We start from the raw sequence: 19,119 nt of genomic DNA, 5'->3' as shown, positions 1-19,119 counted from the left end.
TAAGGAGAATATCACAGCTGTACTGCGGGAGGACACCTCGGAGGGGTCATGCAGCGAGGCAATATGGGTGGAGCTCAGGAATAGGAAGGGGGCAGTCACGATGTTGGGGGTTTTCTACAGGCCTCCCAACAGCCAGCGGGAGGTAGAGGAGCAGATACGTAGACAGATTTTGGAAAGATGTAAAGGTAACAGGGTTGTAGTGGTGGGTGATTTTAACTTCCCCTATATTGACTGGGACTCACTTAGTGCTAGGGGCTTGGATGTGGCAGAATTTGTAAGGAACGTCCAGGAGGGCTTCTTGAAACAATATGTAGATAGTTCAACTAGGGATGGGGCCGTACTGGACCTGGTATTGGGGAATGAGCCCGGCCAGGTGGTCGAAGTTTCAGTAGGGGGGCATTTCGGGAACAGTGACCATAATTCCATAAGTTTTAAGGTACTTGTGGATAAGGATAAGAGTAGTCCTCGGGTGAAGGTGCTAAATTGGGGGAAGGCTAATTATAACAATATTAGGCAGGAACTGAAGAATTTAGATTGGGGGTGGCTGTTTGAGGGTAAATTAACATCTGACATGTGGAAGTCTTTCAAATGTCAGTTGATTAGAATCCAGGACCAGCATGTTCCTGTGAGGAAGAAGGATAAGTTTGGCAAGTTTCGGGAACCTTGGATAACGCAGGATATTGTGTTCCTCGTCAAAAAGAAAAAGGAAGCATTCGTAAGGGCTGGAGGTCTAGGAACAGAGGAATCCCTTGAGGAATATAAAGACAGTAGGAAGGAACTTAAGCAAGGAGTCAGGAGGGCTAAAAGGGGTCATGAAAAGTCATTGGCAAACAGGATTAAGGAAAATCCCAAGGCTTTTTATATGTACATAAAGAGCAAGAGGGTAACCGGGGAAAGGGTTGGCTCACTCCAGGACAGAGAAGGGAATCTATGTGTGGAGCCAGAGGAAATGGGCGAGGTACTAAATGAGTACTTTGCATCAGTAGTCACCAAAGAGAAGGACTTGTTGGATGATGAGCCTAGGGAAGAGAGTGTAGATAGTCTCAGTCATCTCATTATCAAAAAGGAGGAGGTGTTGGGTGTCTCGCAAAGCATTAAGGTAGATAAGTCCCCAGGGCCTGATGGGATCTACCCCAGAATACTGAGGGAGGCAAGGGAAGAAATTGCTGGGGCCTTGACAGAAATCTTTGCATCCTCATTGGCTACAGGTGAGGTCCCAGAGGACTGGAGAATAGCCAATGTTCTTCCTTTGTTTAAGAAAGGTAGCAAGGATAATCCAGGAAATTATAGGCCGGTGAGCCTTACGTCAGTGGTAGGGAAACTATTAGAGAGGATTCTTCGGGACAGGATTTACTCCCATTTGGAAACAAACGAACTTATTAGCAAGAGACAGCATGGTTTTGTGAAGGCGAGGTCGTGTCTCACTAATTTGATTGAGTTTTTTGAGGAAGTAACGAAGATGATTGATGAAGGAAGGGCAGTGGATGTTGTCTATATGGACTTCAGTAAAGCCTTTGACAAGGTCCCTCATGGCAGACTGATACAAAAGGTGAAGTCACATGGGATCAGAGGGGAGCTGGCAAGATGGATACAGAACTGGCTCGGTCATAGAAGACAGAGGGTAACAGTGGAAGGGTGCTTTTCTGAATGGAGGGATGTGACTAGTGGTGTTCCGCAGGGATCTGTGCTGGGATCTTTGCTGTTTGTAGTATATATAAATGATTTGGAGGAAAATGTAGCTGGTCTGATTCGTAAGTTTGCAGACGACGCTAGGGTTGGTGGAGTTGCGGATAGTGATGAGGATTGTCAGAGGATACAGCAGGATATAGATCGGTTGCAGACTTGGGTGGAGAAATGGCAGATGGAGTTTAATCCGGACAAATGTGAGGTAATGCATTTTGGAAGGTCTGATGCAGGTGGGAAGTATACAGTAAATGGCAGAACCCTTCGGAGTATTGACAGGCAGAGAGATCTGGGCGTACAGGTCCACAGGTCACTGAAAGTGGCAACGCAGGAGGATAAGGTAGTCAAGAAGGCATACGGCATGCTAGCCTTCATCGGTCGGGGCATAGAGTATAAAAATTGGCAAGTCATGCTGCAGCTGTACAGAACTTTAGTTAGACCACACTTAGAATATTGCGTGCAATTCTGGTCGCCACACTACCAGAAGGACGTGGAGGCTTTGGAGAGGGTACAGAAGAGGTTTACCAGGATGTTGCCTGGTCTGGAGGGCATTAGCTATGAGGAGAGGTTGGATAAACTCGGATTGTTATCACTGGAACGACGGAGGTGGAGGGGCGACATGACAGAGGTTTACAAAGTTATGAGCGGCATGGACAGAGTGGATAGTCAGAAGCTTTTTAGGCAAGTTCTTTACACAGAGGGTGGTGAGTGCCTGGAACTTGCTGCCGGAGGAGGTGGTGGAAGCAGGTACAATAGCGACAATAGTTTAAGAGGCATCTTGACAAATACATGAATAGGATGGGAATAGAGGGCTACGATCCCCGGAAGTGCAGAAGGTTTTAGTTTAGACAGGCATCAAGATCGGCGCGAGGGCCGAATGACCTGTTCCTGTGCTGTACTGTTCTTTGTTCTGATGAACGCTCCCACTAGCTACAGGACTTTTTATGTTGTACAGCTGCAAACTGTCTGTGAATGAGCAGCCAGCAGGGTTATGGTAAGAATGTTGATTGAGGTGACTCATGAACACTTGATTGAACTTTGTGCTTGCTAAAACTATTGTTATGTCATTGAGTATGTTTAAAGCAGAGCTTGACAGATTTCTAAATACAAATGACATGAGGGGATATGAGGATAGTGTGGGAAAAAGGCATTGAAGTGGATGATCAGCCATGATCATATTGAGTGGCGGGGCAGGCTCGATGGGCTGAATGACCCACTACTGCTCCTATGTTCATGTATTCTTATGTGTCACCTGTGGCTCAATGGGTAGCATTTTTGCTTCTGAGCCACAAGTATCTGGGTTCAAGTTCTACCCCAGGGCTTGAGTGCAAACATCAGAGTTGACATTCCAGAGCAGAACTGAGGGAATGCTACACTGTTGGAGGTGCTAGTGTTTGGGTAAAATGTTAAACTGAGGCCCCCATCTGCCCAGTGAATGTAAATGATCCCATTGCACTATTTCAAGGATGAGTCGGGGAATTTCCCCTGTGTCCTGACCAATATTTAAAAATATTATCACAAAACCTTTAGTGGAGGAATACGAATCAGGAGTGCTAACCATGGCTGTAAGCATATTGACATTTACTTTGCGATTCCACTCATAGTTAGAGAGAGAAAACAAACCTTTTGATTGATTTCCTTCCATTTATGATGTTACCAAATTCAATATACACTGTACAATGTTTTAAGACTTTCAGGTTTCTTATGCGTATGGTTTGGATGCTTCATTTGTATCTGATTTAATGCCCTGCATGCTAACAAAAAAGTCCTAATTCTGTACCTTGTGTAAATGACCAAAGTTCACTATTTTTATTGATAGCTATATATTATATTGCAAACGAGGACTCAGGTTGCTTAAACTATTGAATATTCCAGTAAATGGGAAAAGTCAAAGCCCTCTCGGCTACTATTTCTTTTGCCAAAATCAGTTTTATTCCCAAGTAAGCCAGGTTGCAGATAGCTTTAAAAGAAACAAATTGCCTTATTATGTCTTCCAGAAACATTTGAAATCACTTCACATACATATACTTCTAATGTGTAGTTTCTACTGTTGTGTGTACAAATGAGTTAAAGCCACAATTAGTTGCTTGTTTGAATATTTCAATCACTGACCCAACAGGTTCACGAGGATTTCCTGCTGACCTCAGGAAGCAGTCCGGTAAAATTTGGAAGTGGCGGGGGCTCGTGTCAGTCAGGTTTCCAACACACTGGCATCTTTCAGCCATTTAGCCTCCTGGCCGCACCCAAACTCACCACTCCATTTCCCCCAACCCCACCTTGGCAATTAAAACTGTGCCCATTGTGTATGTGTCAGTTTTCTCCAGTGATACAGTGTGGGACAAATTTGTGGCTTCTAGCACTCTAGAGAAACTGGTTCAAGAGCAAGATCAATTCTGAAGAAGAGCTGTACCAAAGTTTTGGCCTGTCCTTCCTTTCTTATATTATGGCTGACCTACTACGCATTGCAAGGATTTTCTGTTTTTTCTTTCTGATCTGTCTGCTCCAAGTAATATTTTACAGGGTGGCAATTCTTTAGAAAGACTCCCAGTGACTCTAAGAGGCTTTGTCACAATGGAAAAAGGCTTCAAGATCTTGCTGTGTGAATATTAATGCATAATGTACACATTCCTCTGAAATTCTTTTGACTGCACTTTTAATGGCAGAATTAACCAGTTTGTTATAAGCTTTGAAATGGCAGACAAGAATTCATGTGGTAATATTCAGACAGTTTAATTTCGAGGCCTGTGATTCAAAACAGCTCATTATTGTGCAATTAAAATAGATAATCATTGAGATTTACTAATAAATATTTTAGAGTTTTCAAATCTTGTGAGCAATGTTTGGTAACATTTCATCTAATCACTCTCTTTCACTGAAGGCTAGAGCAGGTCGTACCACCATTGTGATTGCCCATCGCCTCTCAACTATCAGCAGTGCTGATGTTATTGCTGCTTTTGGCAATGGAGTGGTCACTGAACAAGGAACACACAGTGAACTCATGAACAGAAAGGGCATCTACTATTTCCTCGTAATGCAGCAGGTAAGCTGAAAGGGTCTTCACCAGTACACACAGGATGTACCAAAATCAACCTTAATTATTCTGTTCTACTGTGACTGATACAGCTTTATAATTTGCTTGCAAACACTTTACTATTGGTGGAGAAACAAAGCCTCCTTCATACAATACATAAAGAGGAAGGAAAATCCAGTAAGATTACTTTCTATTTAAGAGGCACCACCTTTTTATGGAAGAAATAATAGTCTCACCTCAAATATTCTTGTGTTTTTAAGAAGTCAAATTTCTTATCACGATGGAGACATGTTAATAGGTTTTCCTCCCTGCTAGTCTGAGTTAATGATGCCAATTATGAAGAGCATATGTCCTATGTTTTATGCAGTGGTTCAAGGCAAACTGGCTGGTGATACAAATGTATTCTGTAAATATTCAGAAGTACCTTGGGCATAGAATTTGGGGACGATGAGGACTGCAATTGGTAGCACATGCAGAATGTTGAATCAAGCCTTTATGTCTGATTCTGTTAGAGAGTGGATTTCATTGACAACCTCTCTGCTGGGCCAGAGTCTTCTCCAACATTTATTCAATAAGAGGCCCAAGTAGATGTCTGTCTCCCTATTTTGCAGTAAATTGAGAATGGGAGGGGTGATAGGGAGTGTAAAATTGGGTGGAATGTACAACAGAAATCATTTGCACTCCCGCGTAAGTTGAATTTTACCCCCAGTGACTGAGTAATGGGAAGTTCTGTTCGTGCACTTCTGATGTCTCCTGATTTCCCTGACGACCTTCTTCTATTCTTTTCCTTGCTCAAAAATGCATTTTTGAATCTTCCATCCATTCTGCTGAGTGCACCCCTATATTTGTGTGGGTATTCTGCTCCTTCTGTAAGTACAACTCAAGGTTCAAAGTGTGCAAAATCAGTGTTCAATTTGAAAGAAACAAAAAGCTGTGTGATTTGGCTAGTCAGGCCCTTATTGGCTTTTCACAAGCTATTAGCAAATTAATCAAGATTTGCATTTTTAACTGTTCACAGCAGCAGTGTAAACAGCCCACAATGCCTCAAATTTAAGTTTCTCATCTTAGTGTTTAAATTCTTTCATGGCTTCACCTCTCCCTATTTCTATACCCTTTCTGCTGCCCTAAATATGTCCAGGAACTTTGTGTTCCTCCAACTCCTATTTTTCATTCCCACTCCCTTTGCCCTGCCATTGGCAGTCATGCCATGCCTAGGCTCCGTGCTCTGGAATATCCTCCATCTACCGCTCCTCCATTTCACCTCTGTCTTCTCCTTTAACATCCTTTTTTAAAACTGACCTGTGAACAGGCTTTTAGTCCCCTTCTTTGTATCTCTTTCCTAGATATAACTTTGATTTTTGTTTGATTACACTTCTGCAAAGAGCTTTGGCACATTTTTCAATGTTAGCAATGCTCTGTAAATCCAAGTTGTTGTTTTATGCAAGAAAGGAATTTCAGTAGAGAACATTTGATTTTTTGCATATTGAAACGACAAAATGAGTGTCCATTAAAAACATTAAAAAAATGTACTGCTTTGGACCACTTCTGGCCCGATCCACTTTCCTGCTGTCTTCACCTGCCAGGAAACTCACTGAAGCTTGCTGCTCAGGCTGGCATGCATATGTAAGAAAGGACCCTGTGTAAGATTTAGGTTTGGGAGTCACAGATTACCCAAAATAGATGATCAAGAACTCATTAGTAATTTTAAAGTAATTTATTAAGAAGCAACAGTTTAGATATGATGCGTAAGCTAAATAGACAGAAGTACATGACCCATGATAGATGATGATTTTTGCAGCCTATTTCTGCAGTTGGAAGAGCAGTCCTCGCACTCTTGCCCTCTCTCTCTCTCCGTGCGCACTCACTCTCTCTCTTCGCGTGCACTCTCTCTCGCGCGCTCTGTCTTTTCGTCTCCTCCAGTTAGCTGAGGTATCCGGAAGCTCTCTGTCTTCTGCCAGATGGGGGCTGCTCACTGCTCCTCCAAGCATCCATTGATATACCTTATTTTTGGGGGTTGGTAGTTCTCCTTATGTCAATCACTTGTTTGAACCCTTCTAACCAATGAATACAGGACAGGTACCTGAGGTGTTGGGGTCGTCACCTCCCCCTTGTCCATCACTTCAGCTCGAGGTCATCTTTCAGTTTACTTCATACTGGAGGCCGAATGTTAGCTTTCATTGGACACGTACAGATAAGAGGGTACACAAGACACTAGAAGACTCCCTTGTATCAGCTTAGGAATGCCTATGGTGTCTAGTGGCTTCCATATAACCCCCTTGGGAATGTCATGTTCTTCTCCACCTATCTTGTTTGCACCAGTGATGACCCCGGTGTTAGGGACTGCTTCTCTATCCCTTTTGAGAGAGAAAGAAAAACACCCTCTTCTGTGGATCTGTTTCATACAATGCCTACTGTTTCTATAAAAATTTTATATTACTCTAAGAAGTTTTTTTTAGAGCTGGATTTTGTGCAGGAGGTGGGGCTCACGGCACTGGGCCGAAAAGGAGGGGGAACCCTGCCTCAGCATTTTTTCAGCCATCCTGGAGTGACCTTCTTGTCTTTTGGGGTCAAAGTTTAAAGAGGCAGGATCCCATCCTTTGAAAGGCTTTATAGGGACGAGGTACCCAACCCCAAGAGATGCCAGCCAATCACAGGGCTGGCAGCTCAGCAGCATCAGCAGCGCCACTGGGAGCAGTGGCCACTACCAGTACTCCATTGGACCCTGGACCCTGGACCAGCGGTGGAACCCCGGTGAAGAGGTAAGTGAGGCGGGGTTGCCAGGGCCAGTCTGGAAGACCCCAGCGAGGCGGGCGGGGGGTGGGGTGCATGGGGGTGGTGGGGGGGTGGTCAAGCATCCGGGGGAGGGGGATCCCGGGAGGTACAGTTGTTCCTGGTAGGGTCCTCCGTGGGCCACAAATGGTCCATGAAGGAGGGACCCCTCCCCAAGCCTGCAGGGAGGGCACCTTGTTTTACAAGCATCCCCCCCAACGTGGTGAAGGCCCCACACCACCCCCGCCACTGGTAAGATTCCAGCAGCGGTGGGAAGAGGCACTTAATTGGCCATCAATAGACCAATTAAGGGCCTCAGTTGGCTTCTGGGCGGGAACGTTGTTGTCGGCCTATCCTGCCCCCGGGAGAATTGGAACCGGGAATCCTGGCGTCGGGTTCTGTGGCAGATGATTCTGCCCTGATTCTCTGCCGCCCGCCCACCACAAAATCTGCCTTCGGGGTGAGAACAAGATCTGGCCCTTAAAAGGGTCCCATTTCTTACACCTGTCAGCTTTGGCCAGGTGTCTTTGCCACCTGCTCTACTGAGCAAATGAAAATCAGAAACTGACAGCTCATCATGTCTCCAAGGCAGATAAGTATCCTCGGTGATCTTAACTGTCCATTGTCCTGGTTGATGTGGGGAAGGGGGTTCAAATCACGCCCTTAGAGTTTTACTGCATGTGGATCCTAAGAATGTGCATCTTTTCAGCACTTAACTTGTGTTGGAAAATGAGTGTCAGCAATTCTAACAATAATTTAATGGATAATGTTATGTGTAAACTCTCAGGTTTCTCTGTTCTTATGTTTAAGAGTTCAGATAAGGAGAGTGATTGTGATGAAGAAAAGGATGTCGCTTTGGAGGAAGTGAAGCAACCAGAGGATGATGAATACAGAAGTGTAAATATTATCAGCAGGAGCAGCCTCAAACAAAAATCAAGCAGGAAACTTCACCAGTTCCCTTCCTCTGAACCAACGGCAACAATAGAGGACAATGAACAAGAAAAAGAACCGGTTAGAATTAAATATTAATATGTGAACTAATGTTGGCAGATGTTTTCCATAAATGTGTAATGTCTTAGGGTTGTGAAGGCAGTTTGTGCCACTTTGCTGTTAGCCTCATCAAAACAGCAGCTTGCCCAAAACCTCCCTGTAATTTTCAAGAAATTGCTGCATTTGCACATTAATTGCCCATTAAATTCTCCACAGAAAGTTAGGACTGGTATTTAACAGTATAAGGACCTTTTTAATAAAGAGGTTTATGTTCCTTTCCAGCCCAGAAAGAGACCAACTGAAACAATGGAATCTCATTTCTACTGGTAGCAAATTGTTAAGATTTTTTTCAATTTTAAAACCTTTTCTTTCTTTTCCTTTCTTTTTCTTTTCTCTCTTAATCCAATCTTTCTTTCCCTCTGTTTCTCTTTTTGTACCTGATTTGGCTCTTATCACCCTATTTCCTTCTCTGCCTTTCCTCTATTTCTTTCTCAATCATTAAATCTCATTGGTTAGGGAGATAGACCACTGGTCCTGTCATTCACCAAGGGCCTAGATGCCCAGTTTCCCTCACTGTGCAGTTATCTGTTCACACTTCCAGCAAGTTGCAACACATATAATTTTTGAGCGGAAAGATGCAGAAAAAATCTAACTAGCTCTTCACTTCAGCAAATTCTGACCAGTATCTTTTTCCTGATTGTTGCGGACAGGAATTGTGTGCTGCATTGATAAGTTGGTTCACTCTGAGCGTGTGTTTATTCAACAGTGACATCTGTGGAAGAGGGAATTACAGTTCAGCAGACTAATGTTCTAAATTTTAGTAACCTAAAACTTATTCTGGCCAAGGTACTCTTTGCATAACCTCAGCAATTAAAGTGTTTTAACATGTAATATTCAAACAAAATTAACGTACATTGACGTGGTGGGCCAAAGGGCTTGTTTCTATGCTGTATGACTCTATGACTCAACAAGGGTCTTAAGGCCAGTGTTCTGATGCTGGATACTCTTTATAAACCTGATTGAATAAGCCCTCTTATAAAGGACTGGGAGAGAAACCTCTAGCATTCCAGCACATTGAGGGTCCCAACCATCACTCCACAAGCCACCATCCTGGGCCACATATCCTGTTTCCTGCAGCATCACCCAAGATACATAAACACTACTGACTGCTGCCATGCAAATTGGTTGACTGTACCCTGACCCCAGGTACTTCAATAAGGTCAAATTGAATGTCAGTGCTGCTCGCTCTGCTGCTGTTATTTCAGCAGAGTGTGGCCAACGATTTTTAGCATCAGTGTTTTTTCTTAAAGTGACACAATTATAATTTATTTTCCAAAACAAACATCAATATTCTTCAGTGACAGCAAAGCTGCTTAAAATGTGTTATGTGATCCAAAGATTCAGGCTAGCTAGATTCTGCAATTAAAATTATGCTTCCACAAATGATAGACATTTTACAGATCAGCAGGGTTTAGACTAGATAACCCGATTTTGGGCTTTACCCTGGAACAGCCAGAGTCTTAGCCTGGAGTTGGTTTAATTATTTATTTTTTTCTTCAAATTTTAAAGGAGGAAAATTTTCCAGACGTTTCATATTCACAAATTCTTGCTTTGAACAAGCCAGAATGGTCTTGTATTGTCACAGGAATAATTGCTGCCATTGTGTGTGGTACTGTCATGCCAGCATTTGCTGTGGTGTTTTCCAGGATTATTGGGGTGAGTTATTTTTCTTAATGTTAAAAAGTCAGTTATTAAAGTGATAAGCGTAATTACGTTTGCTATGTATTATAATTGACATTAGAAAATGACATTTACTCAGGGAAAAATTATTCTAATCGTTTAGGTGTAAGCCGTGGCTCAGTGGTAGCACTCTTGCCTCTGAGTCAGAAGGTTGTGGGCTTAAGTCCCACTCCAAAGACATGACCATATATCTGGGCAGACACTTCAGTGTTGCACTGCTGGATGTGCCCTGTGTGAAATGAGACTTTAAACCAAGGCCCCATCTACCTTCTCAGGTATTTGTAAAAGGTACTATTGCACTATTTTAAGGAAGAACAGGGGAGTTCTCCCTGGTGTCCTGCTCAATATTGATCCCTTACCAAAACACACATAAACATGTTTTGGTCATTATCAGATTACTATTTTTGGGACCTTGTTGTTTGAGAATTGACTGCTGTATTTCCGATCTTACAACAGTGACTATGGGCTGGATTTTATGTCAGGCAGACAGGAGCTGGTCACTAATGTAAAAGTTGGTGGCAAACCCGCTTCTGCCTAGCATGGGGATCCATCCTGCATTTTACGGGTCCTCAGGCTTTAATTGCTCCGCGGCGGGACTTCCACCTGCTTGAGGGAGGAAGTCCCACCTCATTGAACTGCCGGCCAATATTCGGGCCGGTGGCACTGCTGGGTCTACAGCCCAGCTGAGGACATGGAGCCAGGAGTGCAGGTAAGTTTTTGGGTTGCCTCGTTGGGGGTATCTGTTGGGTCCCAGCGAGGCAAGGGTGGTTATTTGGGGGAAAGGGGGGGGGGTGCGCTTCTTAGGTCCTGTGGGTGGTTGGGGAAGCGGGGACAGCCCTCAATAGTACATTGTCAGGGCCCACCCCCGGGGCACTGAGACCGCCAATATTTACCGGGGGGCCTTTCCCAGATCCAGGACACCCGCTTGCCACAGGTAAAATCCCCGTGGAAACAGACGAAGGCCCTTAAGTGGCCATTAATTGGCAACTTAAGGGTCTTGATTGTCCTGGGGTGGGCGGCCTGTTTTTTGCACCCCCCCCCCCCCACCGCCCTACGTAAAGTGGGGCAGAAGCTGGAGCGGGTCGGGAAGGCCTCCCGGAGCCTCCTGCTCCATTTTACACCACAGCGCCCCCCCCACCCCCAACCCCACCATCATCCGGCTTGCTGGGGTGGCGTAAAATTCCAGTCTATGCTTCAGAAAAATATTTAATTGGCGATGAAGCATTTTGGGACACACTGAGATCGTGAAAGGTGCTATGTAAGTGAAAGTGTTTCTTTTGTATTTCAAATAGGTTTTTGCAATCATAGACCCTGAATTGAAACGACAGAAGTCTGCGATGCTTTCCTTGATTTTCCTGGCTCTAGGTGCTGTTTACTTTGTGAGTTACAGTCTACAGGCAAGTGATCAACAAGAGCAGAACCTCTACCCACCAAAATGAAATTATAAGAACTATAACAAATTGAACTTTTGCTTACAATGCAGGTTTAATCTTTTAGGGAATTGTGATCAAAAAGGCTCATGTTAATCTAATACTTTAATCATCAGTTTTTTTTTTCAAATCCTCAAGGGATACCTGTTCGGAAAGTCTGGGGAAATCCTTACTATGAGGCTACGTGGATTATCTTTCAAAGCAATACTGAACCAGGTGGGTAGCTTTTCTATGTTGCTACAAGAATATCAGCTGTCGGGACTGAAATGCCTTGTGCAGTGTAGACGTAATGGCATACATCTGTCTCGGGGGATGATGGACTGCGCCCGGGCTGTATATCACTTCTGGATTGAGCATCATCTGTTGAAGCTGTAGAGGCCGACTTGTGAGTGGCAATCCCTTCCTCAGCTGTAAATTTTGTGACTTGCACTTTTTCAACCATCTGAGTCATTGCAGCCAAAGCAGATTTTACCCTTACCCGAAACTGGTGGCAGAGAAATTAAAATCTCTTCGGTTACTTACTTGCCCTGGCTATGCCCCGGAGCTGAGGCTTCCTGATTTTAACCTAATTGAGCTGGTGGCAAGGACATCCACTCAAAACTAGCAGAGTCCTTGTTGAACTCAGTTGTCTGAGCAGGAAGCCATAATGAGTTTCCCACCAGCTGAAGTGGATCAGGGTGTAAGCGGTCCAAAAGGTTTTTAAAAACTTTTTTTCTACATCCTTTGTGGAGCTGGGAAGAATGGGACATCCCTCTGGGTCCTGGGAGGATAGCATTGTCTTCATGTAACACAGATTCATGCGCCCTGCTGCTGATCAGGAGATCCTGACAAGATAGGGATCAAAGCAAGTCAGGTGTGATGGGCTGTGATGGGCAGGCAGATCGTGCCGTTAATCAGCGTGCAACGTGGATTTGAAGCCCTGCTGCCATTTTGGAGCTCAACTTTCCAGTCAGCATCAGCCGGAATTTTACGCCACCCCAACAAGCTGGATAGTGGCTGCGGGGGTGGGGAAGGGTGACGTAAAATTGAGCGGGAGGCTCTGGGAGGCCTTCCCGATCTGTTCCCGCCTCTGCCACACTTTACGGCCACTTAAGGGCCTTCGCCCACCTCCACAGGGATTTTACCCATAGCAAGCAGGCGTCAGTGGGACATGAAAGGCTGCCCAGTGAAAGCTGGCAGTCTCTCAGCGCCCCAGGGGTGGGCCCTGACAAACGGACACAGAGTGCCTGATTGAGGGCCGCCACCACTTCCCCAACCACCCCCAGGATCCGAGACGGCCCCATTTCCCCCCCAAACGACCACCCTCGCCTCGCCAGGATGCAACCAATCTCCCTGACGAGGCAAACCAAACTTACCTACACTCCTGGCTCCTTGTCCTTGGCTGGGCTGCAGTCCCAGCTGTGGCCACCACTCCCGGTGGCAGCTGCTGGGACTAAGAACTGCCAGCCCGATGATTGGCCGGCAGCTCAATGAGGCGGGACTTCCTCTCTCAAGTGGGTAGAAGTCCCGCTTCGGACCAATTAAAGCCCGGGGACCCGTAAAATGCGGAAGGGATCCCCAGGCCAGGCGGAAGCGGGTTCGCCACTGACTTTTACTTCGAAGGCCAGCTCCTGTCTGCCCAGTGTAAAATCCAGCCCATTGTCTCTTAACCTCACACAGCTGAACATGTTTTAAGCAGCAGGAAGAATCCCCACTAGCACTATTTAAAGGGATCATTAACTACTTACAGGTTAGTTGCTGGTAGATTTCTTCTGACTGCTGCTGCAATTCTACACATTTTTGGTCCTGTCGATAGTTGCTCCAAGTTTGAAAAGTGTACATGGAGTGAGATAGCAATATAGCAAACCAGTTTCTCCTAGACATGGGTGCACTAGTAGGCTTTCATGTGGGAATTGAGCATGACTGGGAAAATGAGTGAAGGCCATGCAGAACAGGACAAGTTACTATAAGAAAGGGGAGGAGGAGGAGTGTGAGAAGGACTCTCAGCAGGACGCTATATCTGCCCAGCGTGTTCAGAGAACAATTCTCCTATCTGAACCTCAGCGAAGACCAATGTTTCAGACTTCTGCATTTCAATATGTTGTTCATCACTGAAATCTGCCAACTGCTGCAGCCACAATTCCAACTGGAGAGCAAGGTAAGGACTGCATTGCTCGTGGCTGTGAAGGTGACCATGACAATGAGCGTTTATGCTTCTGGCTCTTTCTAGGCTTGGGCTGGAGATATTAGCAACATTTCACAATTTGTAGTCCCCTGTTGCATAAGGGAGGTCACTGAGGCTCTTTATTCAAAGTTAGTTAGCTTATTTCATTGTCTCTTGCCATTCTTTCTTGCCAGAGACAACCAGATGGAGCACGAGGGTTTGCAAGCTTTCCATAGTGTAGGGTGCCATTGACTGCATTGCTTTGCAGGCGCTGCATGTACCAGAACCAAAAGGAATTCCAGTGCCTCAACGTGCAGCTGGTGTGTGGCTATGTGCAGTGCATCGTACAGTTCAATGCCCCAGTGTCTTGACAGCAGTCATGATGCCTTCGTTCTGTGGTGGTCTGCTATGGCAACTGTATTTAAGCCACCATGGCAAACCAAAGGGTTGCTACTGGGCAAGGGGACATGGGACATGACTTCAGTTCACAACTCATGCACACGCACATGGGGTGCATACAATGAGAGCCAGGGTGCCAGAAGAAATGTGACAGAGCAGACCATTGGTATGCGAAAGCAAAGCTTCCATTGTCTGGACCATGCTGGAGGAGTTCTGCTGTACTCCACTGAGTGGGTCTCAAGATTTGTGGTGGTGTGCCACATGCTGCACAACCTCACCATTTTGGGGGAATCACCCCTGCCACCACCTGTCAGGTAAGAATATTATACAAATACATTACAGTGCTGAACCTGAGGCATAATTGAATGTGAACCAGCTATTAAGGACACTTAAGCACTACCTGCCTTGAAGTACAGGATAGGAGGTTGGAGTTGGGCCATGCCACTCCACTGACAGAGAAAAGGCTCTAGAAGGGCACAACAAAAATGCATGTTTTTCAAATCATCATCTCCCATTGGAGCAAGCAAGCCTCTTGAAAAAGGTGATAGATCCCTCTGGGATCAATTACCTTCCCAAGTAAATGCTTGTGGCTTTGAGTTGGAGACTGTTCCCCAGAGGGCTTCTAAGGTGGAATAGGCAGAATTCTACCGATAGCTTGGGAACTTGCTTCGGACATGTCCCCTTGACACAGGATGTGTGCAGAAGATCTGCTCACACCTATCTACCCACTGAAAAATGGTTGAAGGTAAGAAACTGTGTGGAAGCCTAGATTCTAACTGCAGGCATGCAATATGCTTGCTCTGTACCATGATTCCAGACTGGAGTGGTAGGGTCCCTGATAATACAACTTTTTATTAAGTCATATTGTTTATTGATTTGAATCCGATTGTCAGTTAATTTATTCTAACACCAGGAGATCAGTTGGTTTGATGATCAGAAGAACGCTGTTGGTGTGCTAATAACTCGTCTGGCTACAGATGCATCACAGGTTAAAGGGGTGAGTAAGTGCATTGGAATATTCCTATTTCAGATACAGAAGCAATACATCCAGTTACAACCTTTGGTGTCATGTTACTGTGCAATGTTCAGAAGAAAGCAGTACATATTCTTTAACATTAGATTTCCATAATCCACTGCAGTATTCATTTTAAAAGAACCACAGAGAGGCCTTAATTCCCCCTAATATAAATGGAAACCCAAAAGAACTGACAGGAAAAGATGTTTACAGCAATTCTCTGGGGTTTCTGTCAAAGTTACAGCAAGATGCCAGGAGAACCCTCAGGACATTCTACACCTTCATCTTTTAAAGCAGTCCCTTTGGAGTAAATTGTAAATATAAGTATAATAGGCTAGATTTTCATTCCTGAAACTGCTCTTTTTTGGGCAGTTTTAATGGCTAAAAAGAGTAAAATAGAGTTGTTAGGCTTTAATGCCACAATCCCCCAACCAAAAATATTCAACAGAATTCTCCTGGATAAAACCCACCAGTCACCATTTTCACCCACACGTAAATTCATTGTCGGGCTGTGATTTTCAGAGTGGCGGCTGGCATTCCCATGCCTTTGCTTTCCCGTCTGGGGAAAGCAGGCATTGCAGTGGTGGGGAAGGGGGGACCATGAGATTTTTAGTGTGGGGTGACGGGGGGAATGGGGGAACAGGGTCAAACTTTTGTTATTAATGTAGGGGATGGTGGGAAGGGGTGACTTGTGAACTTTGTTCAGTTTGTTTGGGGAGGGGGGTGGGGGAGTGCGGGGGAGAGGTCATATTTCAAAGGTAAGTGTTTTTGGGGGGGAAAGGGCAGATACTTCATTTTATTATTGGTGCATAGGAAAGGGGTGATAGAATTTTGATTTGAACAGTGTGAGGGGTGAGGTGGAGTGGTCCCCTTAAAGAATTTAAATTAACCGGCAGGGCTGGCTGCCCTTTAAAAACGGCGCTGGCTGATGCATTGCTGGCATTGGAGAGCCCGTCTCCTCCACGTGATTGGGGGTGGGGCGGGTCAACTGGGATATTCAAATGAGCTGCCGCATGGGAGATCGCGGAGGCATGGCAGCACATGGTACATGCGTGCGGGCCACCATTTTTTCACCAGCTGCCACTCCCAGTGGCGGGCGCTTACAATCCAGCCCCTGAGTCTAGTCCTGACATCAAACCACTATTCAAATGAAAATCCAGCCAATTACTACTTGAAAATGTTCTCTCAAATAATTTAAGCACAAATGTAAGATAAATTCAATGATCCTTTGTCTCAATGGAGAGGTTCCTTTAAAGCGAATGCAGGTTTGATAATTGATGCTAGAGTTTTGTAGCCCTGTCTCTCACCTGCACTCTCTACAAATGCAGCTCCCCACTGGGTGAGCAGGCTTGTAATGGTACAGCCTTTGCTTGTAATATTGGTTCCCAAGCCACACTAGACAACATCTTCCATGTTACATTTTACAAATGCTAAGATGCTTATACAAACATACAAAATATAAATTAGGAGCAAGAGTAGGCCACTCAGCCCTTCGAGCCTGCTCCACCATCCAATAAGTTCATGGCTGAACTGATTATTCCACATTTGCACCTACCCCCGATAACCTTCCACCCCCTTGCTAATAGCTAGAACCTGGCAGCAAGGTTGTGAAAATCTGCTTGTTGAATAATACTTTAGGTTTATATATCCTTGTAATATCAAGAATAAAAATACAGTTGACTAAGTGGACCCTTTGGTATTGCAACAGAGATGCTTATCTTCAAGTTAAACTTCTGCAAAATATAGTTAGCTATGTTTTTCATTCCAATCACAAACATTGCTTTTTAATGAGCCCAGGAAATAACATGTATATTTGATTAATTTTTGTGTGAATTAGTTCAGCAGCTTATTTGCTGCCTGATTTAAAAGCCAAAAGTGTTTCTTACATGTTGCATTGAATCAATGTCTAATTTTTTTCCTTCCAGGCCACTGGAACACGATTAGGTTTGATGTCAATGAATGTTTGCACCATGTGTGCTGCTGTTATCCTCGCATTCATTTTTGGCTGGCAGTTAGCTTTTGTTATCCTGTGCTGTATCCCAGTTCTTATTTGTGCAAATTTAATTGCAATGAAATCAGTTTCAGGGCATGCATCTAAGGACAGTAAATTTCTAGAGGAATCTGGAAAGGTAAGAACTTACTAGAGTTGACTAAATCTTCTTACTAGATTTTCTCTATGCCCCATGAGTTAAATTTTCTGACTGCACACAATGGGAGGAATTTTATGTTCTGCCCCATGTCTGGTTTGGAGGTGGGGAGAGCAGATAATCAGGCCGGATGTTGGCAGGGAGGACCCCACCATCTTCCCGCCTCCACCTAAATTAAGTCCAAGGCAGGAAGGCCTGTGAATGGCTGTCCCACCCCACCCCAATTGAGGCTCTTAAGTAGGCAATTAATGCCCAATTAAAGGCCTCATCCCGCCGCCACCAGAACTAGCCTAGTGGCGGGTGGGCCTGTTGTCCCCTGCTATGACTTACCTGTGGCCTGGTTCCAGGGTCTCAGGTGGGTGCTCTACCAGCAGCAGTCAGCGCCTCCGCAGCAGCGATGCTCAGTTAAAGAGCTGCTGGCCTCTGATTGGCCGGCAGCTCGCAGCAGGCAGGACTTACGCCACAGGGGTCCTTGATCCCTGGAAGGCCCATTGCTGTCCACTTAAGTGCCTAACTGGCACTTGATTGGGTGAGTATTCCCCAGAAGAGGTCACGTGGGGCATTCGCTGGTGCTTTTGCCGGTGATCCACATCCTCGCTGCCAAAACAGAATCCCAGCCAATGACTTCAGACAATAATGTAAAACACGCGACATCAGCCCAGACAATGGAAATGAAAATCAGCGAACTGTTTGATGAGTGGCCAAGCCGATATCATCAATTTTACACTATTGTCTAAAGTCAAAATTACCCCTAATATTTCTCACCTGCCAGGAGTATAGATGGCAAATTTCCCAAAATAAAATTGGAAGCACCTTTATAAAGAAAGGGTTTATGATTTCATTACACATGCAGCACTGCAGATATCTCTTCCCCACTGTTGGTAATTTGGTAATGCACTGAAATTTGTTTTCATTCATGCCATATCAATTAGATTGAAATTATTTAAGATCTGATTTTCCAAATACACATTCCCAGTGTCCTGGCCAAGAGTATACATTAGGAAATTAAGAGCACAATCCCTAATATTTCCTGTCCATTAAAATTATGAAAATCACGGGTTGCATATGCACAGTTTCTGAATGTGTACTCCTGTGGCTGTATACAAGGAAGTCATCCCTTTCATTTCTTTACTTCTAGTGGATTAATATACAGTTCTCTACTTTATTTGTTGCACTTGAGAATTGCACATAAATATTCTTTTCAGTTGATAAAAACAGACCAAATCTATATCCTGAAGTTTCTGCTAACATAGGGCTGAATTTAGTCAGGGCAGCAGAGGCCCTGATGGTGGGCCTGTAAGCTGGCAGCAATCCTGCCTCAGCTGTGTGTGAGACCCCTATCTGCATTTTTTTGCCCATTGAAGGATGAGAGCCTTCCTCCAAGAGCTGCCGGCCAATCAGAGAGGCAGCAGCTCTTCAGTCTCAGCATCGCCACCGGGAGTGGTGACCACTGCTGGGGGGCTGCACCCAGCTGAGAGGACGCAGCGATGGATGCTGCCCTCACAACCGGGTGAGTAGGGTCTGGGATCGCTGGGGTTAGTCAGGCAGGTAGCGGCGAGGCAGGGGCTGAAGATGGTTGGTGAGGGCAGGGGGTGTTACTGCCGGGCGGCCATTGCTACCGGGGGGCCCTTCCGTGAGCTACAGAGTGCCCGATTAGGGGGCCCTGCCCACAAGCCCGCAGGGAGGCCACCAGCCATGGCAGGAAGAGGCCCTTAATTGGCTTCTGGATGGGCAACTGTCCTCCACCTTCCCTGCCACTCATAAAATGCCAT

The 19,119-nt window shown here is 45.2% G+C and overlaps 1 protein-coding gene across 10 annotated transcripts in view; it reads left to right on the top strand.

The window, feature by feature from the left end:
• LOC137345743 (ATP-dependent translocase ABCB1-like) overlaps positions 1 to 19,119 on the top strand; it is a 155,003-nt gene that overhangs the window by 76,682 nt on the left and 59,202 nt on the right. For all 10 annotated transcript variants that reach the window (XM_068009017.1, XM_068009006.1, XM_068009012.1 and 7 more), the window contains 7 exons: positions 4,562 to 4,723; positions 8,294 to 8,494; positions 10,043 to 10,189; positions 11,506 to 11,610; positions 11,782 to 11,859; positions 15,099 to 15,182; positions 17,126 to 17,329. In XM_068009017.1, the coding sequence (XP_067865118.1) occupies positions 4,562 to 4,723; positions 8,294 to 8,494; positions 10,043 to 10,189; positions 11,506 to 11,610; positions 11,782 to 11,859; positions 15,099 to 15,182; positions 17,126 to 17,329 (981 nt within the window). The remainder of the gene's footprint in view (positions 1 to 4,561; positions 4,724 to 8,293; positions 8,495 to 10,042; positions 10,190 to 11,505; positions 11,611 to 11,781; positions 11,860 to 15,098; positions 15,183 to 17,125; positions 17,330 to 19,119) is intronic.

This window comes from Heterodontus francisci, chromosome 2 (genome assembly GCF_036365525.1).
Source record: "Heterodontus francisci isolate sHetFra1 chromosome 2, sHetFra1.hap1, whole genome shotgun sequence".
Lineage (NCBI taxonomy): Eukaryota > Metazoa > Chordata > Chondrichthyes > Heterodontiformes > Heterodontidae > Heterodontus > Heterodontus francisci.
The sequence above is the reverse complement of the archived record's forward strand: the minus strand, read 5'-3'. Positions and strand labels throughout refer to the sequence as shown.